Below are 19546 nucleotides of genomic sequence, written 5' to 3'. Positions count from 1 at the left end.
AAGCAATCAGTTCTTTCATTATTTCAACAACACTTCTCTCTTTGGGTTTCTTTTGCTCCCACCATCTCCCAGGATCTCTTGTACTCGTTTCAGTTTTCTTTCGCCACAGCGAATAATACATACCTTACTCTCTGGTTCTCTCTCCTACATTTGCTTCTCCTTCTGCTCTTTATTGGCCTTATCTTCTTCTTTCTAAATCTGACATGCAAATTGTAATTTCTCTCATCTTTCTAGTTTACCATCTTGATGCTACAGGTCTCTCTTTTCCAGCACTTCCCTAAATTTTCTAGTGCTTTGTGAAGCAAATTCCTGATAGTGAGATTAAAAGTCATTTATAAATCTAATTTTAGTTGACTCGGTTCACAAGCAGCTACTGTGGACACCGAGGACAAGGTGACACTGTCCTCATTCTTTGTGATGGTCAAGTTGGCTTTGCTACTATCAGTTAATTTTATCTCCAACTAATTTCAAAAATTGTATGCACTCCCTCCAGATAAAACAGAGTACTTTTTCTATACCATGAAGTCTATCATCCTCTTCTTCTCCTCCTGGGGTGGGACAGGGTGCCAGCTTGCTGTAAGAAATCCTCCCAGATGTACAAAGCTGCCTTCCCTGTGCATGTGTGGGCAGCTGACAGGCATTCTGGACCACTTTGCTCATCCCCATCTCTTATCCACACTCTTTCCCCTCCTCTCACCTAAAGTTCCACATCCTTTCACCAATCTCTTGACTCACTTGTGAATCATTTCTCTCTCTGTCTGGGTTGTCTGTCTTCATATAGGTCGATGTGAATACGTGATTTTCACATATATTTATCAATGTTTCAGTCAGTTTGTATAGGACGCAGTCCTATGTGTGCAAGCATGTGGAATACACATGTGTGATCCCTGCACCTATGTGGGCCTAGTTCCAAATGACCTGATGGGCATATAATGGCAATTGAAAATTTGTACATAAATCTGACATATACAGATGATACCCAGAGGGAATATCTGTGGGTTTATCATCAGGATTTTGTTTTGCATAGGTAAAAGGGGGTGATTTGCACTGTACTAACAATAAATTAGCTTATTTATGTGTCACTGTCAGTGACTCCCTTACAAGTCAAAAATCTAAATATTTCTGTCTGTGATAGAACATGCAATGAGGTATGAGTAGATAATAGATGAATACTGGGTCTGAGTAGATAATAGCAATACTAAGCCACACTCTCTATAGGTAATATAAAAAAGAAAATAATTGCATGGCTCCATATGCTAAGGAGCTAAAGAAACCAGTTACAAAACCTCTTTAAAAATCTAGCTAGAAATAACAAGTACAATGTTGTGTCTACAGTTTCAAATTGATTCCATAATCTGCTTTCAAGTCATTACCTGCCATTCCTTTTACAATAACAAATCCAAAGCTTTTACTTTACTGAAGTAAAGGGTTAATTTTTTCTGTCATATTCTTAAATATATATTGTACAATTACAAAGTCGTTCAAAATATCACCACTGTTAAATGACAATATTTGTTATATAAGGAGGATGCTAGAACAACATCTTGGGAATAAGAAACCAAACCCCAAAAAACGATTTGTTTATACTTTCCTCCCTTCAGTGGAAATTTATATTCTAATTTTGTCTGTTATGTGTATTAAGTATTCTGAGTGGGGAAAACACCTCAAAGCGGATCCTGGGTCATAGTTGATGACCTAAGTAGTTAAGTCGCTCAGTCGTTTCCGACTCTGCGACCCCATGGTCTGTAGCCTACAGTCTCCTCCGTCCATGGGATTTTCCAGGCAAGAATACTGGAGTGGGTTGCCATTTCCTTCTCCAGGAGATCTTCCTAACCCAGGGATTGAACTCTGGTCTCCCGCATTGTAGCCAGACGCTTTACCATCAGCCACCAGGCGAATCCGATATCTGAGTAAATAATCTCAATTAGCTAAAGAGGTGTGGAGAAGCACTTCCTGGAGCTGCCTTGCACCGACAGGAATAGACAGGCGGGACGCATCGCCTTCACCTACACGCTGGGGTGGTGGCTACCGGGCAGGCCAGGCTGGGCTTCGGAGTGACGCCAAGAAGTGCAGGAAACACAGCACGCTGCACACTGGCCGCGCCCCTGCCCTCCGCCGGGAGCCCCTGATTGGGTCCCCCAGCTTTCAGCCGGCTCCAGCCCGCTTCCCGCTGTGGTAGCGAGCCCAGCCAAGAGCCAACTCCCCAGCCCCTGCCTAAAATTTAAAACGAGTAAGTTTTGTTCCGGAAACCAATGACCTTAGTTCCCATGCCGGCGGAGTGCCGACCTGCGATTTGGGAGTTTAAGGAACTGGTCCTGGTGAGTTTTGCTTTAAGTTTTCTTTGAAATTAAGCTGGGCTTGAAAGTAAACTCATGGGGGGGGGGGGGGGGGAGTGAGTCTCTCCCACCGGCCCATTGCATTGCTGAAACGAACCGCTGTCGAAAAACTATGCAGTAAAATTGAGTTTCCTTCTTTTGTCACTGAGGCTCCCTGAAGCTCCGGGCGGGGCCGGGGGGGGGGGGGGCGGGGTGCGGTAAGCGGTGTGACTAGAGATCTTTTAAAGTCTAGCTTGCCCTTAGAACTCTCGCTCTGAAAAGGAAAATAAGGTGCTCAGAGAACTGCAACTCAATCAGTCAAAACTTATCTCCCGTAGATGAGTAAACCGTTGCGTGTTCTGAACGAATGGATCACTTGTCCAACAAATTCTGCCTCCTAATGAAAAGTATATGGAGATCAGTTGTTTCATATGGAATTAATATGTGTGATCAATCGTACTCTTTTTAAACTGCTCCGCATTCCACCGCATCCTAACTGTGGGGCCCAGGCCCCCTGTAGGTTGGAAATGTAGGCTTCTCTTCCGGATCACTAAATGGGGAAAGTTCCAGCCCGCTCGGCGGGGATAATTCGCAACTCCTCATCTGGTTTGTTCTTTGTGAGGGGAGACGGATTCCCTCGGTCCGCAGCAAGGGCTCCTGGCCGGCCAGGCCTCCGCCCCGCCCCTGCCCGACCCGGCCGCCTCGCCGCGCCTCCCAGCCGGAGCGGCTCCCGGGCTGCGGGAAAGGAGTCTGTTCTGCTTCCTCTGGACCAGGCGAGATAGCCAGGGCCGAGAGGGGAGGAGAGTCGCTCGCACGGCGACTCCTGGACTTCAGGCTGGAAAGAGCTCTGGGGCCGGGGAGGCGAGGCTGTAGCTGACACCGGGCTTGGCGCCGGCTCTCGGCCCTGGTCCGGAGCTAGCGCGGCCAGGCGTCGGGAAGCTGGGGCCGCCCTATCCGCCGCGGGGCAGGGGCTGCCCGCTGCCCGAGAGTGCGGCGGGGAAAGAGGCACGTTCCTTCCCCGGGGCGCCTTTGTTCATTCGGGCCTGCGGGCGGGCGTTTGGCGACCGCGACCCCGGGCCGAGCCTCCATCCAGATGCAGCAGGTAGGCTGGGGGGCCCGGAGCTCCGGGGCGGTGGGGAGGGTGAAGTTCCCCGGAGCCGGTCCCCATTCCTAGGAGCTTCAACTAGGCGGCCGCCGCGCCGCGATGCCGAAACCGGCCGGAGCTCGGGAGCCGGGAGCGGAACGCCGCGCCCTGCTGGCCTCGGTTTCCGGCTGAGGGGCCCTCAACCTTGCGCCCACACCTAGGCTGCAGGGGTGAATTCGGATAGAGATCCTGCGTCGTGTTATAAGTTGGGAAACCGCCAGACAGGGGAAGCTTTCGGTGAGTTACTGGCTGGGGCAATACAGACAAGGAAGTAGCAGGCGGGATATCTGGGAAACGAGACCTCTTTCTAAGCGGGGAGGTCCTGGCCACGCTTTCCTTTGACTTTGCCAAATTTTATTTTGCTTCCTGAAGTGACAGTCATTTGTTTACTCAGATGCCCCTTACGTAGGTCCAGAGTAGGAACTTTTCATCCGATTCTCACTACACACCCTATATTTTTCTTTCCCAGGGTCGATTTTCATAGGTTATGGGTCATGTTAAAGGGACACCAACGTTGTACCGCTCGGTGGCTGGTGGTGGCTTGGAGGTCGTATTTAGGGTAATTCTCTAATGAAAGCACATACATTAGAACTGGATTTGTTCCTCTCTGCCTTTATTTTGGGAAACTTTGCCTGGTCCCTATGGGGGCAGGGAGAAGGATGTGAGAAGCTGAAACTGACCCAGAAAAGGAAGATTGAAGGTAGTTGCATTAAGTGGTGCTGCTGAAAAGATCCTGAGCTGAACTTTCTGAAAGGGGGACTGGTTATAAGCACCGGAGGTTTTAACTTTCTCATAAGAAACTTACAGTAGATTTTACGTCTTGTCACTGTGCAGGGGTGGGGCTGCTTTTGGGAGTCAACTTTTTCTTTTAAAAACAATAAATTCAATATCTGAAATGTTTCCATTAAATACATAAATGATTCTCCCCTCTTCCGCTTTCTCTCTCTCTCCCATCTCCTCTCCCACAGGGACTCTCCATGAGTGTTTACTGAGCCCCTTTGAGGATGAGGGTGACTCAGTTTGACTAACCTCAGTCGCCAGGGGCTCACTGTGACACCTGAAGATGGGAATGAGTGTTATGACAGGGAGAGTTCAAGCTGCAGCTCAGAGAGGCTGTTTCTGAGGAATGAGAAATGTGGGATGATTAGGAGGCATGACCATACACATACACAAACACAAATCATCAGACGGTGGAGAAGAATTTTCAAAATAAAGTGCAGGCTTTAGCAAGGGAAAATGTCAACTTATATATTTCATTAAAATAGAGATAGAATTTCCCTTTTATAAAAGTGATTCAAATCAGATTGTAAGAAAAGGAAATAACTTTCTAATTCTAAAATATAGAACAGCTTAAATAATAACTCATGGGTTTTGAAATGGGTCATCCTTTTAAATGGGTCACTTTGGCTAGAATCATTGCTCTCAGTGACTTTCAAATTGTTAGGGTAGAGTTGTTTCTGAGAACCAATTGCACTATAATCTACATATCAGAACATAGGATGCGTTAAAAGGAAACTAGGAGCAATTCAGAAGGAAATGTTCTCTTAAAGTAACAAAATGTATCCTTGTATATTTGGAACATTGTATATACTCAACTGAATAAATTTTAGCTTTGCATTTTATGGGCAATTCATGGGGTCGCAAAGAGTCCTACCGGACTGAGTGACTGATCTGATCTGAAACTTTTTGGGGGGAATACTTCCATAGCCATTATTTTATTCCATTGTTGAATAATCTTGTGAAGAGAAATATACATTGAATCTATGTTCCAGAAATTGGGGAACAGCAAATTATTATAAGAGCTCTGCCATTAGATATAGAATTTCTGCCAGCAAAGATTTAGCCCGAACAGTGTAAATCTAGAATTTTGTTTTTATAGTTTGCATATATAAAAGAGATAGAAGAATTCATATTTAAAGATAAGCAACTCAATCAGGTGAGATGTAAACTCTGAAAAAGCAAAAGTGATTTCTTTACATTTAAATGCTAGAAATTCAGAGACTGGCTTTGACCAGTAACTTATTTTTAAGATTTATCTTCCATAGTGAAGATTATAACACTAGAAGCCAGTTTTATTGTTTTTGTTTTTTTAACAGAAAGGAGTGTTCCTCTAAGTCTGCAGGCAATAAGCTCCCTAAATTCTAAGTTCAGGGTACTATTACACAGCTTAAGATTCCCTGAAATTTCATATTTTATCTCTTATTCCTTTTCTACAACTCTTTCAACAACTTTTTGATTGTGGTCTAAGAAAAGTAAGTTAAAAAGTTGACTCAGTTTTCCTTCTCTATATTTTACAGGACCTTACAATCTTTTGGCTATGGTATTTGAAGTGTATTCTTAAGTGCTTGTGGGAACCATATTGTTCTTTCCTCTCATGGATAATGGAAGACCATGTTCAATTAGGAATGATACCTTTGTTTTCAGTCACAATAGTGTTTGAGATGTCTTAATGGCCATTAGTAATCAGATCAGAACTTTGAAAAACTCATATCTAATAAAAGTTTTTGAGAAGAATATTAAGAGTACAGCTCATCACTTTGAAAGGAAAATAACCCCTAAAGAATATCAGCCATCTATTAACTAAACCATCATGGTAAAGATGTATGAATAATTTCTAGAGAAAGGAAATTAACATATATCAAACACTTGATCTGGACCACATTTTGTCAGTAGATATCTAAAATGATCCTCAGAAAACACTGTTGGTACAAGGTTTAAAGACAAGTCAAGCTCATGTGACTAGTAAATGGGAGCACTAGGATAGAAATTATTTTTGTTCACCTTCACACTTGATTTTTCTATTCTCTTGCCCGCCTGCCCCCCTGCCCAACGCCCCCCGCCGCCAGATTCCAGGTTGCACTGGAACAATTTTTTACTCTGTTAGTGGATCTACACTGGAAACATCTCTGAAGCCCTCTCAGCATCCTGCCTGCCGCCTACCACAGAGTATGTGATAAATTAATACTTGTTGAATGACTTAAATGTAGGTATTACCTACTTTCAGGGCTGTACAGCATATTATCTAGGACAGGGCAGGTGTTTAAATGGCAATTTACTTATTAAAATAAATGCTGATCAACTGAGATGGAAACGTGATATATATGTGTGTGTGTATCTTACATTTTACACCATTATTTATTTGTTATTGTATTCAGAACAGGACATATTTTGCCACTGGATACTAGGCCAAAGTGTACAGCTTATACAGCAGGTTTATGTCAGGTTATATTGTCACCATATTTTGAAATCACTATTTTTCATATTATAATTTAACCTCAGCTGTGTATGACTCCTCTGCTTTCATCTCATCCAATACTTATTCATTGAATACTTGCTTAAAACATCCTCTCTGTCATGTACATTTTACTGTCTTCTCCTTCCCTACTTACTTTTTTCTTTACTTCCTTCTACCACTTTGAGGGTTTTCCAGGTGGCCCTAGTGGTAAAGAACCCACCTGCCAATGCAGGAGATGTAAGAGATGTGGGTTTGATCCCTGGGTTGGTAAGATCCCCTGGAAGAGGGCACGGCAACCCACTCCAGTATTCTTGCCTGGAGAATCCTATGGGCAGAGGAGCCTGGCAGGCTGTGGTCCACAGGGTCACACAAAGTCAGACACAACTGAAGCGACTTATTAGCATACATGTACCACTTTGAATCTCCTCCCTTAAATACTCCAATCTTCCATGTGCAAGAAAGACTTTTTGTACCCAGAGTGACTCAAACTGTCACTTTTGCCCATTGTCTGGTGCTACTGGGATCAAGGAAAGGAAGGAGGGAAACGGGATAGAAGGTTGGGAAAAGGGTCTGCTACAGAGAAAATGAAAACAAGTTCTGGTCAAATGCAGGTGGTAGCAAAACATAAATGACTCCAAACTTCAGAAAGGGAAGCAAATCTTTTCCCTTCTAGGGTTGGTTCTCTTAGTTCTGCCCCACCAGCTTCTCTGTCTTTCCATCACACTAGGAAAAGCAGGTCAGGAATTCAGGACAGGGCTGTAAAGGACCATCTGCTTTTGAGCTGCCACAGGGTCTGGAATTAATGGAGGTTACAGGGTTAACACCATGTCTCAGTGCCTCCATTTCTTCTTCTGAAAAAAGGGGAGATAACTTCTCCCTCATAGGTTGTTGTGAGAGAAAGTTACTGTCTATGTAAAGCTTTCTGAACAGATCCTGGTGCACACTAAACATACCATGTTAGCAACTGTTGCTACACGAGGCATAAGGAGAAGTTTGTTCCTTAAGTAGCAAGAACAAAACTGACAAAAATCATATTTATAAGAACTGGCAACCCTGTCAACCCAACAAATATGCCTCAAGAATGAACACAGAAGGCCAGGCTTAGAAAAGCAAGTGCGTGACCTCTCCAAGACTCTCTTTACATTTCAGCTCTTTTGTTTGTGTCAAATTCTGTATAATCAAACTGGTTACTGGGAAATGTTAGCAACCCTTAATATAATTCCTCTGGAATATGATAATACTCTATAATCTCTCTGTCAGTTTCCTTAGTGTTTATCTTTACTTGGAGCCTGTCTTTACTTGTTTGTTCATTTTGTATTTTCCTGTGTTTAGTATTCCCAAAACCAGCAAACAGAAATCGACAACCATGTTTAATTTATAAAGAAATATATAGCATAGTTTATGTAAGTGGAGAGCAATTTACTAGATTCACACTATACATTTCATAACCAACTTTTCCCATTGTCTCAGATCCATGCTTGCAGAGCTGGAATTTAAAGCCTTCAGACTAACACTGGATCAAGAATTAACTCTAAAGTGTATTCTTTGTGGAGGAATAACAATTCCACATGACTTTTAATCTTTGCCCAGAGCTTGAGCTTAAGTTTCATAGCTAGTCACAGTCACATAAACACTTAAAGATAGCTGTTGCATGGAATGTGTCCCTTTTTTATAGCTTTATATTGAATACACTTAAATTTGATTAAAGAATAAAATATAATTGAGAGAATATCTCATTTTTCCCACTTAAAATGTGAGTTGTACATTCACATTTCAGGTTGCCACCTTATTGAGCAAATAGAAAGAGAATTAGTGCTAAATAGTAACCAGTTGTGTTTCTTAGGACCAAATACTATTTTACTAAGAAAAAAATCTATGAAGATCAAATCATGGCCTTTCTGGTAAATTCAGGGCTTTTTATACCTGATTTCTTTAACATGACAGTTTGGTTCCTGAGGATTTATCCTACCTATGTTTAATAGGGAATAAATGATCAGAGCAAGCCAGGAAAAAAAAAATACTTGGAATGTAAAACAAAATGTAACATAAAGATGAGAAAGAAAATGTTATCTTTCTTTTCTTTGAGTTATGTCTGGAAAGGAACCAAAAGTTGTGTCTCACATGGGACTTTAAGTCATGAAAACTTAAGCTTAAAAGTATCAAGTAGTGAGGCTTAAAAAAAAAAAAATCTGTGACTTGCTGGAGGAGCAACATTAGTTTATAGTCATATTTTTATCGCTTTTAAATTTTGTGCCCCAAATGAGTGCTTCCCTTGCCTCTCCCTAGCCTGGCCCCTGACAGGGTCAGTGTGCTTTATAGAGGGAACGAAGCGCGCTGCCCAGCCCGGGGAATTCTTGAAGAGGAAGCACACGTGGGATGAGATGGTGACAAGTGTGTGACATCTTTTACTTTCTCTACAAAGTAGGAAAGGAAGTTGTCAGCTAAGAGTGAGCATGACACTTCCTATCATCCTAGGAAGAGGGGGGAAGATTCAGCATGGCTGGTGAAGAGCCTGGGAGAGGGAGAAGCTCCGTAACAAGTGGAGGACAGTCAGACAGCACTGAGCACTCTGCCCACAGCTGGATATCACCCTGTGTGGTGGTGCTATCTGCCTGCTGTGTTATGTTTCTCCAGGAGCCTGGCAGGTATTATAGGGAATATGGGAATGACCCAAGGTCTGGGGTTGCTGGGGTGGAAGGACAGGAACCAGGGATAAGAGGGCAAAGCTGCCAGGTGACCCTGCATCTGAGACAGGGAAGTGGGTAGAAGAAAAGTCAGGAGACAGTTGGATGGACCAGGGGTGTTAGGGGGCAGGAAGGGGGTAGGCAGAGGATTCCAGATGAATGCTTAGAGGTTGTGGTTGAAGAGGGAGTAGACTGGACTTTGAAATTTCAGAATAATGCAGTTCTAAGTAAAGCCACATAAATGACTGCTGGTAAGCCACACAACTTTCCTGCTGGTAAGTTGTCTTCAGTGTGTGGGAAGGGAGTGTGAACAAACATCTACACTATAAAACAAGGGCTCCTTGGACTTCTGAGTGTCACATGTCTTCTAGGTAAGATATAGAAATACGGTTTCTCTAAGATTGGATGTTGTTAATGTATTGCAATGGTGGTCTAAAATAGTGGTTAAGAAACAAATAGGTGTTTCTTAATTAGAAACAAAAAACAAATAGATGTTTTTGAATTCAAACCCACTGGCTTTCTCTAGTTACCATTACTCTGGTCTGGATTTAGTGCTGCTGCTTTTCCTGGAAGATGCCTTCCCCAGCCCCACCTACGCCCAGCCTTGAGAGCCCCCCGGGCTCCCAGCTCAGCGCTCACTGTTTGCTCCAGGTCTGTCTTCCCACTTGAGCTCCATGACAGGCCTTGTCTGCCCGGCCTTCCGACTGTTTCCTTTGACCTTTGTTACCCCATCTAAACTTTCCGATGAACCAGCCCTTTAAAATAGTTTCTCTTTTCTTTGACTCCTCCATTTTCTCCTTCCCCTGAGTTGACTATTCCTCTGGGCCTTTGCTCAGCTCTTCTTCCTTGAGAGTTCACCCATGTTCATGGCTGCCATTGTCTTTATAACTCAGGGCGCCCGCTGGATTTCAGTGCTGTCTGCTTCCAGGCTCAGATTACCTGCTGGACTTACCTACTTGCTGTCTCTCTTAACATCTCCATCAAGACAGCTTAAAAGCAAATGTGTTGCCACCTCATTCCTGACTCAGGAAACCAGTTTTCCCTCCTTTGTCAGTAATGCTTGAACCTAGATTTTTCTCCTCTCCTTTACTCCCTGTCCCAGGTCACTCATCACATGCCACTGAGGCTTTTTTTTTTTTAAATTATTTATTTTAATTGGAGGCTAATTACTTTACCATATTGTAGTGGGTTTTGCCATACATTGACATGAATCAGCCATGGGTGTACATGTGTTCCCCATCCTGAACCCCCCTCGCACCTCCCTCCCCACCCCATCCCTCTGGGTCATCCCAGTGCACCAGCCCTGAGTACCCTGTCTCATACATCGAACCTGGACTGGTGATCTGTTTCACATATGATAATATACATGTTTCAGTGCTCTTCTCTCAGATCATCCCACCCTTGCCTTCTCCCACAGAGTCGAGAAGGTCATCTTTATCCCTTCCTTCCCTCCCTACCGCCACCATCCTAGACTAGACCCTTTTTACCTCATCTTGCTTTAGTATGTGTGTGCTCTGTTTCTCAGTCATGTCCAACTCTCTGTGACCCCATGGACTGTAGCCCACCAGGCTCCTCTGTCCATGGGATTCTCCAGGCAATAATACTGGACTGGGTAGCCATTCTCTTCTCCAGGGGATCTTCCCAACCCAGGGATCGAACCCCAGTCTCCTGCTTTTCAGGTGGATTCTTTACAGGCTGAGCCACCAGGGAAGCCTGCCTGCTTCAGTACAAGGTCCTGATATTACCCAGAGTCTGATCTCTAGGAATCCTGCATCCTTCGTACCACTGCCAGATTTCCGCATAAAGCTTAATAAATATTGACAAGGGAGTTATCACTAAACACAAAAAGGACTTGCTGCCCTGGGCACTCACTCTCTTCTCTGCCTTATTTTCAAGCTTCTCCATAAGTACACCCCAACCTCCCTGCTTTCAAATATTAATACAGGCCTGTTTCTCAAATATTTGCCATATTGTATTTCTTTCCTTTGTTGCCTGAAACTGCTTCCTTGTCCTTCTGCAACCACCTAAATCCTGATCATCCTAGGCCCTTGTGATCTAGCTGTCACTGATTTCTCCTCCCAGGGACACTCCTATTGTGCCTAGAGCAGGTATGACCCAGATTGGTGCTGACATACAGAGTGAACCTTTCTGTGACATGCCTGTTGTTGTCCAGGGGAACTGTGTTTCCACATGCACGCTGTGAGTCTTGTCTCAACTAGATTGTTGGTGCTTTCAGAGCAGAGACTACCTCATGACTGCCGCCATGCCCGGTGTATTTCTATAGCAAACACACACACACTTGTGGGATTAACTGAAACATTGGACACTGAAATTAACTGAAACAACATTGAGGTTGTTTAACTTGAAATTAAAATGCCAACCTCCTCATCCTAACTAAAACTTCAAAATTTGTAGCAGGTTCTGCATAATACTTTAGGATTACAAAAGTAAACTCAACAAAGAAATGAGTTGACAGCAGGAATGAAGCAGAGAAAAGTCAGGGTTCATTTTGGGAAACCTGTAGCCTCTAGATGCATTAATTGTTTTGTTTTCTGTTTTTAATCAGAGAAGTTTGAAGAGCTCTCTTGTGAAGAAATATCCTTGAGTGGTTGAGGGGCACAGCTCCCAGACTGAAAAGTATTTGGGGTGAGGTCTGCCACTCAACTTCTTATCCACTCAAACTTCTTATTCTTCTGACTACTTCTTTAGGAAAGAGAAAACTGAGGATATCTATACCTTCCTCTCAATCCAGATAGAAGCAAACCCAAGTTATATTCCAGATATTTGCATATTTTCCCCTAAGCAGCTCTTTGTCCTGTTCTCTCGTAGAGCCTTCCCTGTTTCCTATTTTCAGCAGGCTCTGAAGTCATCTGTAATTTTTTTATTCGCTCAGTAACAATACTTTGATCTTTGCCCCCAGTTTACAGATTGAGTCACTACAGCAGAGTGCAGTGAGGGATGCCTGAAGTTATACAATAAACCTGGCCCCAAACTGGGTAGCCCTGGTTTCGACAGTTGATTGGTCACCCAGCTGTACTGTGGGCACAAAGGAAGCTGCACCCACAGCATTCTGTTGTAGATGGTTGCTGAGCTCACATTCAGTATTGGGATCGCTTTGTTTCCTGTTAGGTCCAGCGTTTTCTTTCTCTAGGTCAGGCAGGCCTGTGGGCTTCATTGTAGCCCCCAGCCTAGCACTGTGAATACAGAAGCTAGAAGATGTGCCTTAGAGAAGCTTTATGACAGTGTGAACCAGAAGGGTGAGCCTTGATTGCCTGTGAATGGTCTCCATCAGCAACACCAGGGTTGGGACAACGTTGTTTAGTTTTAACAGATGAATTTAGATCATGGAGGTGCTTTTGCTTTTGGTTGGAAAAAGCCATCCTAATAACTAAGTTCACTTTGGAGGAGTGGGGGTGTTCTTTTGTTATTAGAGAAGCCGGGTTCTATGAATTCCCAGATCTTTCCCTCATCACATCAACACTCACATCATCACATCAGGGAGATTTGGTTGTGACTGATGTAAACAGTGGCTCCAACAGTTCAAGCAGCTGTGGGTGGAGAAACTGTGTCTTAGAACTTCACACACTGTGCTGAGCCTAAAGAAGTAGTGTGGGTTGTTGGCTTCATGACTAGTTCTTTGTCATTTTTCAGAAAGCAGTTGTGACTCATAGAGGCCAGTTGGGAACAGTTGCAGGACTGTAGGAAAATGAGGGAAATACATACATGGTGGGGTGGAAGGGGACAAAACAAATGTTATGGGCTGGCTGTTTGGTGATAGATAGTGATAGAGTGTTGCTGCTATAGTTGTTGCTCATCCAGATGAGCAATAGACCCATTCATGGGAGAGAGAGTAGGGTCTCTATGAGTCCAGGGTGCAAGTGGGTGCTGGCAGAGTTGGGCAGGTGGGCTGATCCTCTAGCAAGAAGCTCTGGCTTGTAGACAACCGTGAATAGGTGCAAAGCAAAGCTGCCCTTGGAACATAGTGAGTGCAGCTGCTCAGAAATGGGAAGCTAGTTTTGCCTGTGGTTCCAAAGGTTACTCTTCTTTTTGTTTCCTTCCTGGGATCTCTTGGAATAGAAACAGCAAATTAGTTTCAATTGAGATTTTTCTATAGAATTCTTAAACACTTAAGGTGTCTTAAAATCTGCGTTAGAGATTCTCTGTTACTTTGCATGAAGCTTCCAGTTCCTTCTTTGTGTATTGTGGAAGAGGCAGAAGGCTGGGCCTTCAGAGCTGGGCCTTATCTAAGTGAGCAGTTAGGACTGAGAGGAAGTGCCCCTCCCCCACTCCACCTCCCCAATGAAAGCAATTTTGCAAAGTGTAAGCAGATGCCACCATCAGAAACGGATGTTTCTTGCTGTCTCTCACCCTTGTTATTGTTCAGTCACTCAATTTTGTCTGACTCTTTGCAACCCCATGGACTGTAGCCCGCTAGGCTTCCCTTTTCCTTCACTATCTCCCAGAGTTTGCTCAAACTCATGTCCATTGAATTGGTGATGCCATTCAACCATCTTGTCCTCTGTCGTCCCCTTCTGCTCCTACCTTCAATCTTTCCCAGCATCAGTCTTTTCCATTGAGTCGGCTTTTCGCATCAGGGGGATTTTTGGAGTTTCAGCTTCAGTCCTTCAGTATCAGTACTGGAGCTTCAGCTTCAGCATCAGTCCTTCCAATGAATATTCAGGGTTGATTTCCTTTAGGATTGACTGTTTTGATCTCCTTTCAGTCCAAGGGACGCTCAAGAGTCTTCTTTCATCCTACCCTAGAGCATTCATTCAGTCCGCCATGACCACCCAAATCAAGGGGCAAATTACCAATATTGATCTAGCCCTTATAGCAGTATTCCTCACTTTTTTGCATTTTACTTTACAACAGAAACACATTTTACTTTACAACGCTGAAGGTATTTACACACAAAACTTAAAATTTCACAAAATGATACCTAACTACTTTCAATGCACTCTGCCATTCTCTTTTATGCTTTTCCTTTTTCTTTCTTTCTTTGTTTTAAAGCTTTTGTGGCTTCCTAAGTGGTGCTGCTGCTGCTGCTGCTGCTGCTGCTAAGTCGCTTCAGTTGTGCCTGACTCTGTGAGACCCCATGGACTGCAGCCTACCAGGCTTCTCCGTCCATGGGATTCTCCAGGCAAGAACACTGGAGTGGGTTGCCATTTCCTTCTCCAATGAAAGTGGAAAGTGAAAGTGAAGTGCTAGCAATTTAAAAATCTATACCCTTAGGGATAAAAGTTTACCTGTGCTGATCTCTGAATTATCACCAAGGCTTGGTTCTGATCTCCTGTCCTCCTTGGGCTTTTTGCATGCCTCGCTTGTGCAGTTATCACCCTTGTGTGGAGTTACCTTGGGTGACGGGAAATACAGCTGGATGTGAAAGGCCCCACCACCCAGGTTAGGCCGGTACTGCCTGGTGTTCTCAGTGTGTGCAGTTGGTTTTGAACATGTTAAATTCAAGGTGCCTGTGGAGTTTCCAAATGGAAAAGAACAGAAACAAGATGACTGTACAGAAAAGCCACTTTGGTTAGAGAGTTGGGACTATGCTTTTGAGAAGCATATCTCAACTTCTTGATTATGAATCTTGGTTTGAAAAAAAAAATATTACTCCTATTTCTGCCTTGTCTGGGGCAAGCTTTAATGTATTTTTACTATTATGAACTTTTGTTTCATTGAGTCTTGTTCCTTGAACTATATAGCTGCTTTCATTGTGACTATATTCCAAGTCAATATATTCATGGACATACCCATTTAAGAAACTTGAACTTTAGGTATGTAAAATGACAGACATTTTGGAGATTTTCTTCCTAGGCTTGAGAAGAGAAAAGGGTCTTTGTATTCTGAATGAGAAGAAGGTAGAGGGTGGTTCTTTCCCTTTCCTTGGATTCCCCTGAAAAAATAAACAGCTATATGCGTCTACTCAACACCAGCTGCCCCATCACATTTTATCCAGATCAGTCAGGTTACATATTGTTTTTAAGGAATTAAGAGTATGTTTCTTTCTGGTAACTCAGTAATCCATTCACTTGTAATTTTTTTCTCTTCCTGACTCTAATAGGTTGCACTTAACTTTCACAAAAAGGACTACACAGAATAGCTGCGTAAGGCCAATCCTTGAACTTAATGAAGGATGTCAGAGTGGGAGCATTCTGATGTGCCAGCGTCATTCTGCAGTGTGTTCCGTTCTTTTGCGGTCTCCGAAAAAAATGGTATTAAAAGAAAATATTTTATGAAATAAGGAGCTCCTTTTACATTTTTAATGACCAACATGGACATCTGTTCTACAGAATACACAGTCCTATGGTTTTGAAGAAGCAAGCACTCATTTAAAACTGACCCTAAATAAAAATAGACCTGGATGGACGTCAGAATGTTTGTTAGTGGCAGGAGAGTAAAAAAATGGCAGTTTATTCAGTTATTTGCCACTTGTTTTGTACTAAGCCTGATGTTCTTCTGGATATCGATCGATAATCACATCATGAGCCATATGAAGTCCTACTCTTACAGATACCTCGTAAATAGCTATAATTTTGTGAATGACAGCCTGTCTCTTAAGCGCAGCGAGGAGGGGGTTCCTCATTACCAGTACTTGATTAACCATGAGGATAAGTGTCAAACGCAAGATGTCCTGCTCTTACTGTTTGTAAAGACTGCGCCTGAAAATTACAATCGCCGTTCTGCCATAAGGAAAACGTGGGGCAACGAGAAGTATGTTTGCTCTCAACTTAACGCCAACATCAAAACTCTGTTTGTCTTAGGAACACCTTCTGACCCACTGACAAGAGAAAGACTTCAGAGAAGGCTGGTTTGGGAAGATCAGATGTACAATGATATAATTCAGCAAGACTTTGCTGATTCTTTCTATAATCTTACTCTTAAATTTCTTCTCCAGTTCAGTTGGGCAAATCGCTTTTGTCCACATGCCAAATTCCTCATGACTGCTGATGACGACATATTTATTCACATGCCAAATCTTATTGAATACCTTCAAAGTTTAGAACAAATTGGTGTTCAAGACTTTTGGATTGGTCGTGTTCACCGTGGTGCCCCTCCCGTTAGAGACAAACGCAGCAAATACTATGTTTCTTATGAAATGTACCAGTGGCCGGCTTACCCTGACTATACCGCTGGAGCCGCCTACGTGATCTCTGGTGATGTGGCTGCCAAAGTGTATGAGGCATCACAGACACTTAACTCTAGCCTTTACATAGACGATGTGTTCATGGGCCTCTGTGCCAATAAAATAGGGATAGTACCACAATACCATGTGTTTTTTTCCGGGGAAGGTAAAACCCCTTACCATCCTTGCATCTATGAAAAAATGATGACATCTCATGGGCATGTAGAAGACCTTCAGGACCTCTGGATGGATGCCACAGACCCAAAAGTAAAAACAATTTCAAAAGGTTTCTTTGGTCAGATGTACTGCAGAATAATTAAGATAGTCCTCCTTTGCAAACTGACCTATGTGGATACATATCCCTGTAGGGCTGCCTTTGCCTAATAGTACTTGAATGTTGTATTTTATCACTGTCACTGAGCCAAACCTGGATAAAGAAACTTTTAAATGTTTGTCTATACCATAAGAGAAATGAATATGAAGAACAAAGGAATATTTTGAAAGCCTAGTCTATCAGAATGTTTCTTTGATTCTAGAAGCCCTTCAATATAACTTACCTACTTCATTGCCTAAATTCATTTCAAGGAATTTAGATTTAGACAAGGTTCATATGAAAACCCCATGGATGGAGGAGCCTGGTAGGCTGCAGTCCATGGGGTCGCTAAGAGTCTGACATGACTGAGCAACTTCACTTTCACTTTTCACTTTCATGCATTGGAGAAGGAAATGGCAACCCACTCCAGTATTCTTGCCTGGAGAATCCCAGGGACAGAGGAGCCTGTTGGGCTGCCGTCTATGCGGTCGCACAGAGTTGGACACGACTGACTCGACTTAGCAGCAGCAGCATATGAAAACAAAACTAAAGGGAATTTTAAGTTCTCAGTACCATGTGTATATTGGAGGAGTAGAAAAGTTATTAAGGTGCCTAGGTGTTAGGAAAACTGCTTTTGGAAAATACCAAGTAAATGTATAGCACAACATTTCAAAGAAATGGATATGTTGTTGGACCAGGTACTTACTAAAGAGCACTTGAGGGAGTTGGTGGGGGCAAGGGAGGACTGGCATGGATGAAAGTACATGAACCTGGTCAAAGAAAGTTTCCTCTTCTTCAGAGGAGACTTAGGAGAAGATACACAATTTCTTTATAAATCGCCAAATCATTTACTGTCACATTCATGTAGCTGTTTTACCTGGACAGTATTGGAGTCATTTTAAATATATTTATATATTTTTTCAAAGTTTAATGTGAAATTTGAGAAGTCATTAGCTCTATCCTAACTAGTACTTTATTATGTTTTTTTAAAATTATTATTATTAGACAATGACACAAAACATGGACAGTGTCTTACTCAGAGGGTCCTTTGCTAGAGATAAATCATTGCTAATTCAAATAGGTTGATTTTATCAATAATTTAATGAAATTTCAACTGGTTTTAAAATATTCAGTATCAGTCTGTTTTTAAGGCAGCTATTTAAATGTAGTTTACATAAAGGAATATAATAATGGAGAAGAATTCAAAATGAAAGATAGAACATTATGAGATTCTTTTCTCCATAATTTATAAAATAAAAGTTTTAATGTCTAAATTGTATTAATTACTAAAATCAGCCCACCCCTCTCCAACAGGGTCTCATAAACCAGTTGGTTTTGAGTTTAGCTTTTAAAACTGAGAGTATTAAACATCAAAACTGTAGTAGCTAAAAAAATGTATTCTTTCAGCAAAATGACTTATCAGAGGTGATATTCAACTTCTAAATATTTCAGAATGAAAGTGATAGAAAAGTCACCTGAATGAAGTTTAAAACATTTGTAAAGCTGTATGTTCCTTGTAGTAAAAGAGATGTGGCTGAGATCCAGTAGCAGAAGTTAGATTTATTTTACATGGCAGGATGACAATGTGGCTATGATACAAACAACCTCCCCTCACTATAGAAAGAACTAGGTGAGGTCTGTTGTTAGGGGGATTATATGAAAGGCAAACTAATGACTTCAGCAAAAGCAGTTAAACTGATTATAAACCCTTTGTCTGCAAAGGTGCGTGTTAGGGAAAACTAAGATGTATCACTTGAAATGATGTCTGAAACACACAAACTAAAAAAGAATTCTCAGTATACATAACTGGATGATGATGATATATAAATACACACACACACACACACACACATATATATAATTTGTTGCAGGTAGCTTTTCATTGTTTACAGAAACTTTAGTTAATTTTTTCTATTTTGAAAATCAAAGCTTGTTTACATTGATTGTTCAGATAATTTAGCATTTTTAACTCATGTCAAAACTACGGTGTCAAACATTCTAGTTTGTAGTTACTTTCAGAGTAGGTTCAGGGTTTTTAGATCATTACAATTTAAAATTTCTGACCAATTTTAAAAACTGTAGAGAACAAAAGTGCATTTTGACAAAGCAGGTTTGTAATTAATTTTTATTAGTTGATCGTTTAATACCATTTGTCCTTTGGTCATATATATGCCCTGTGTATCTATACTTGTAACTGTTTAAATTTGCTATTGGTTGAGAACATCCTTGTCTCTGCCCATCAAAATGATCTTGTTTACATCAATACTTTTGTGAAACGGTTATTTATTTGTGAAAGAGCTCCCTTCAATTGTGTTCATCTTTTATTTTTCCTTAACACAGAATGAAACATTAAATTTAGAGGAAATATGAAGGCACTTCCTTTTTTTAATAAGGAAATTGCTAGATACTTCCTTCATCAGACTTAAAGTACTGAGAAGAATAATTGTAAATAAAGGATTCCAACCTTTTAAAAAGGAAGGAAAAAAACTTTTTGGTGCTCCAGTGCAAAGCTATCTTTTAAAAGTCATCAATAAAGGGAAAATAAACTTTCAGCCTGGATGGTCAATTGATGGTTATATACAGTATTATTGCTAAAAACTTTTTACCTCTTGGTTGACTTACATCTATTTTCCATATTATTAATTTTATACCAAAATGTTATTTATATTATTTGAATTTTGCTCTTATATGGCAAAATAATTAGAGGGTTTTTAAAAATAAATCTATGATTT

At 41.8% G+C, this 19546-nt stretch overlaps 2 protein-coding genes across 13 annotated transcripts in view; one reads left to right on the top strand and one right to left on the bottom strand.

Annotated features, from left to right (window-relative positions):
• MCF2L2 (MCF.2 cell line derived transforming sequence-like 2) overlaps positions 1–19546 on the bottom strand; it is a 265733-nt gene that overhangs the window by 83436 nt on the left and 162751 nt on the right. The window lies entirely within an intron of this gene.
• Positions 1813–19546, top strand: part of B3GNT5 (UDP-GlcNAc:betaGal beta-1,3-N-acetylglucosaminyltransferase 5) — a 77640-nt gene continuing 59906 nt past the window's right edge. For 2 of the 10 annotated variants that reach the window (XR_006551623.2, XR_006551621.2), the window contains exon 1: positions 1813–2318. Coding sequence is in view for 6 of the 10 variants with exons in the window: in XM_006075317.4 (XP_006075379.1) it covers positions 15740–16885 (1146 nt within the window). In the remaining 4 variants the exon portion in view is untranslated. Of the gene's footprint in view, positions 2319–2552; positions 3418–3444; positions 3697–3719; positions 6406–6993; positions 9340–10754; positions 12025–15439; positions 16958–19546 lie in introns of those variants that run through there. The other 8 variants (XM_006075317.4, XM_006075318.4, XM_006075319.4 and 5 more) reach the window with 8 other exon arrangements.

The sequence above is a fragment of the Bubalus bubalis genome, chromosome 1 (assembly GCF_019923935.1).
Source record: "Bubalus bubalis isolate 160015118507 breed Murrah chromosome 1, NDDB_SH_1, whole genome shotgun sequence".
Classification (NCBI taxonomy): domain Eukaryota; kingdom Metazoa; phylum Chordata; class Mammalia; order Artiodactyla; family Bovidae; genus Bubalus; species Bubalus bubalis.
Note: the sequence above shows the minus strand (reverse complement) of the source record. Positions and strands in the feature narration are given on the sequence as shown.